Source organism: Bidens hawaiensis, unplaced genomic scaffold (genome assembly GCF_021521415.1).
Source record: "Bidens hawaiensis isolate Kalapana, Puna unplaced genomic scaffold, B.hawaiensis_p1.1 tig00013983_1, whole genome shotgun sequence".
In the NCBI taxonomy this organism is placed as follows: Eukaryota; Viridiplantae; Streptophyta; class Magnoliopsida; order Asterales; family Asteraceae; genus Bidens; species Bidens hawaiensis.
In genome coordinates, this window is record NW_027492197.1 from 532,708 (window position 1) to 537,754 (window position 5,047).

The 5,047-nt window shown below is 29.7% G+C and overlaps 1 protein-coding gene across 1 annotated transcript; it reads left to right on the forward strand.

The window, feature by feature from the left end:
- Positions 1-2,567: 2,567 nt before the first annotated feature.
- LOC143545584 (uncharacterized) lies at positions 2,568-4,108 on the forward strand. Its single transcript, XM_077037448.1, has 3 exons — positions 2,568-2,637; positions 2,711-2,801; positions 3,697-4,108. Exons 1-3 carry the CDS (start codon positions 2,574-2,576, stop codon positions 3,824-3,826), a joined length of 285 nt encoding a protein of 94 aa, XP_076893563.1. The 5' UTR covers positions 2,568-2,573; the 3' UTR covers positions 3,827-4,108.
- Positions 4,109-5,047: the final 939 nt, after the last annotated feature.

A 5,047-nucleotide genomic window follows, 5' to 3' on the forward strand; every position in this document is an offset into this window, starting at 1 on the left:
AAATTATTAAACATATGGAAATTGAAACAATTTTAATTGTTACAATTCATTTGATATTGATATAATTTATATTGATTTGATTTCAATTATATCTATCAAATAAAAGTTGTAAATATTTATCAACAGATCAAGTTAGAATATATTAATTAAATTAAACTAATATGATACAAAGAAATAATAAACATACACTTAGTTATGTCGTGCGTTTGCTCCCCATACTTCATTTTTTATTTTGGCCACTAAATGGAGGGTTGCATTAACAAAAACAAAACACGTTGCAAAAAAATAAGATGATTTGAATTAAAATATGATAATTAATAAACGAAAAACTATGATAATATATACGAAAATTCTGATTTTATAAGACTATAAGAGGGTAATTTCATCTGTGATATTTAACCCTCCAAATCATGAACAGGGTATATATGTTTGATGTCTACCGGTTATTAATTCATTAAAATGATGCAGAAAATTAGGTTTCGTTTAATTGATACAATGTAAGATGATATTGATATAATCCATCAAGGAAATCAAAACCTATTACTACCATAAAATATATATATGGAATTGGAATAATCGATGGAAACAAGTAAAGGAGATATTTTACACTAAGCTGGTTGAATATCAATCTTGATTAACCGAGTATAATTGAAGGATACTCAAGAGATTAACACGGACGACTAAGGTGGCGTGAAGGAATCGATAAATGAAAAGCGGGAATTAGGCGGATTTGTAAGCTCTGATTGATTGGGACATACCTAAATGGGTTATTAAAAGGGTATAATGTATAATGACAAAAATAAATGAGTTTCTTATTAATTGAATTTATTTTTGAATTATTTAATTGGAAAGAAAATCAAAGAAGGGGTTTTTATATATGGAAGCAATAGAATTGGACCAATAAGAATAGACCATGTGTCCATAAACTCTATTGATTTAATAGTATAGGAATATATATATATATATATATATATATATATATATATGTGGTTAGCTTCCTTTAAGAACTCAATTTTTTTTAAAATTTAAAGAACCAATCTAGACCGTCCATTATTCATCAACTTCTAAAATTAAAAACTATATTAAAAGGGTATGATGGTAACAAATGAAATATTTCTCTCTCCATAAACTAATTAATATTTTTCTCTCGTCTTTTTTTCTCTATTCTATCCGATTAATTATTTTTTTACATATAAAAAATAACAACCTATAATGCAAATTACAAAGTTACATGCCAATAGTTTTTTGCGTACATAAATTGTTATTTGCGTATAAACAAACAAATACATATATGTAAATATTAAATTATACATGTTTTAAACTCATTGTCTTTTTATATATGTTTAAACATTTATAGATAAAACCAAACATAAATGTTTTACCTTATATATAACAATAAATTGAATGAAAAAAAATTTACAGGCGCTGAAACATAATTCAAATATACATTTACGTATATGTAAGAAAAATACATTTACGTTTATGTAAAAATATGTTTACAAGTTGCGAACTCAAACCATTCAAAAGGAAAATTTATAAATTGTAATTGAAATAAATAAATAATATACTACAAATCTGATTAAATCTAATCCATATAAACTTTAAACAAAAATCTAAGTAAAAGAATATACTAGAAATTAAATGGTCACGGGACGTAAAAATTAGTAAAAAAAGATAACTGATAACATTTAAAAATTTTAATATCTATTTCATGTTTTGATATCTTAATACACCTACCTTCTTGTCTTTTTTGAATAAATCCAACACTAATTAAAAGTTAAAAACACTAACGTTTTATATAAAGAACCATCAATTGTTTATCCTATAAATGAGGAGAATTATTAGAAAAAAACAGATGGCAGTTTTTTAATAACTCTTAAAATTGTCTTTCAAAATTATTTTATTTACTACAATGCCATTAGGATTTTGAACCATATATCAAATGATTAAGGGATATGATTAGTTCTTAAAGTTCTCACAACAAATAAGAGTTCTTAAATGAATGTTACCCAATACACGAAACTTTAAAAGCTCTCTGGTTGCAACCTACATTCTCTCAAGCCACTAGATTGTTTTATTTGTAAATAGAGCCTTTTCATGCATTTAACCCGAATTCATGGGTATGAGTCTCACTAAACTCAGATAACCCTTAAACGGGTTATAACATCTAATTTAATTAAAAATTAATCTCACCATATATTTGATATGAAAATCCTATAAAATAGGGATATACTAAAAATAAATATCTTATTTAAAAAAAGGAATTATTTATAATCAAGAAACAATTTTACAGTAAAAAAATAAGCTGTGTCATAGGTTTCATCAAGCTCAGATAATTTTTAAACCAAGTTATAACATCTCATTTATTTATAAAATTTTTTTATAATCAGGCCCTAAATATATTAACTTCCTTAAAATAAATAAAGTTAAAATCCAAAAAAATATATTATAAATATTAAAAACGAACCCATAAATATATAAAGAAAAATAAGAATAAGTAGGCAAACAACATAGGCTGTATTGGTGGCAGGCACCTCCGGTATTGATCTGTGCAAGAAACCTAATAACCAGCGATGGGCGAATCCAAAATCGATGCCGCTAGAGAATGGATTGTTGAGCACAAGCTTCGTTCCGTCGGTAATTTCCCTTACCTTTTCTTCTATCCCATCGAGTATTTAATTAACCTTTTTTCATCCAATTAATTAATCAGGATGCTTGTGGTTGAGTGGGATTGCTGGATCAATCGCCTACAATTGGTCTCAGCCCGGCATGAAGACGAGTGTCCGCATCATTCACGCTAGGTATCATTATTCATTCTTTCTTTCTTCTACCATTTTTATTTAATAATTATGTTGATATGCAATTGTGAACTCCTATGCATAATAACCTAATAATTGTAAGAAAAGACTAGTGTAATTGCAGTTTCGTAGAAACCGTTGTAGCACAACTCTTATGTTCGAATCTTGCTTCCACTTGTTTCCTACCATATATGGAAATTCGTAATAAGTTTCAAGGACTAGACGAGTCTGCCCTAGTTACCCTTAACATTTAAAGGTTAATTTTCATAAACATATCTATTTTGTAAGAATATGGATTTATTTCTTTTGTCATATTCTCATGCCATGATTTATTTTCCAACTGATCGGTGACAATGATGGATTTTATATAGATTAAAGAATAAGTTGCAGTTTTCGTTCTCTAGGTATATAGCAAATTTCACTTACCATCCTTAACCAAGAACATCCATAAATCATTCTTCTTGTTCTTATATTTTAACAGTTTACGTCCTATTCTTTACATTAGTCTATTTTGCGTGTTAAATGAACACGTAAGGGCAAAGCTGTTCTTTTCTCTCTTTTTATCATAACTTTCATCTGACCATTGAGGCTTCCATGGCCTAAAATCACAACTGAGGGAGGGTATGGAAGCACATATGGTGAGAAGGTAGAAAGACATATGTTTTGATTTAAAGAGAGAAAAAGACCGTTTTTCTCTCAGCGGACAGACGATAGAGCAAATGACAAAAACTGTTACAACGTATGAACATAAATGATGACTTATGTAATTCTCTTAGTTTAAAAACGGCGAATTTGCTATAAAACTAAAGTACAAAAACTTTAACTTTCTAGAAACATGAAATTCAATGTTTTTACATGCTTTTTTTTTGGCACTTTTGGCTAACCTGTGGTGATCTAGGTTGCATGCACAGGCTCTAACCCTAGCTGCATTAGCTGGAGCCGCAGTGGTCGAGTACTATGATCACAAAACAGGTGCAAAATCAGAACGCTATGCCAAGTTTCTTGATTCCAACCATCACAAAGACTAGATTACTAGTTTAATTCTGCATTTGTCACACACTTAAAAGTGGTGAACAATCTGATCTTCAAATGTTTGTCGGTTTTTTTACATAATGCTAGTTTGCATTTGGCATTACTGCTGAAGCTGAGAATTTTACCCATGATGAATATGGTATGTTAGATGAAATGCTTTATCCTATTTTATGACTAATGTTACAGTCACCACAGCCTTCAATTGAAATGACAAAAGAGAAGCTCTATGTCAGATTATTAAATTGTAAATTTTGGTTAAGTGTGTTTCAATTTCATGAATTGGGAGCTTCAGTTTCATGAATGTTTGGTTGTGAAGTTCTTTCATTGATGGTTGATACGGTAAGAATGCACCAATGGTATTTGGGATTGGACTCTTTTATCAGTTTAGTATTTTGTTTTTATGTCCGTGGTGTGTCAGGGATGCCCGTAGAGTGTTGCAACATGCAACACCTTTTTAGAATCAAATAACAAACACAATTTCATGAATGATTAAAATGTCTTGGTAACTCCAAAATTCCAAATAAAATACATCTTAATTCATATTTGTTACATTAATAAAATGAAGGAATATGCTACGGTTGTCTTATTAATGGTATGAATATGGTTTTTGTGATGATTTGGCCAAAATTCCCCTTTTAGTCCAGTAGTTCTAATTTGTTTTTTTTTAGCCATTGTGTTTTCATTCTTGTTCTAATTAACTCTATGTGTTTAACACGGTTGCTCTATGGATTTTTCTAGCCAATGGGGGATACGTTTAGGTTTTGGGTTTGGGCTCAGCAAATTCTTAATTTTTTAAGGCTACATGTTGTGGTTTGGTTAGTTAAAGCGTCACGTCATCAAAAAACAAGTGCAATAAAGGGGGTTTGTTGATGATGACGATGCACTCGTCAAACCCAACACGTCCACCCCCAATGCAATGAATCAGCATGTGCATAAGATACTTGTACGGCTCACAAAGCTTTGCTTTGTTGTGTTGTGAGTCGTTCAAGTTCCCATCATATCTCAATCTCTTAAACAACCCTTGAATCAACTCTTTATCAAAACAGTACACATAGCTGTCATTATCTCCAAACAACAATGTCTCTAGGATAATAGGAGTGATGATAACTTCTAGATTATGAACAATAACAATAATGTGATTCTGAGAAGTTATATATCAAACTGTCTCCCAAAATAGTAGAATAATGATATAATAAGCCGGGAGGTTTGTAGAAATA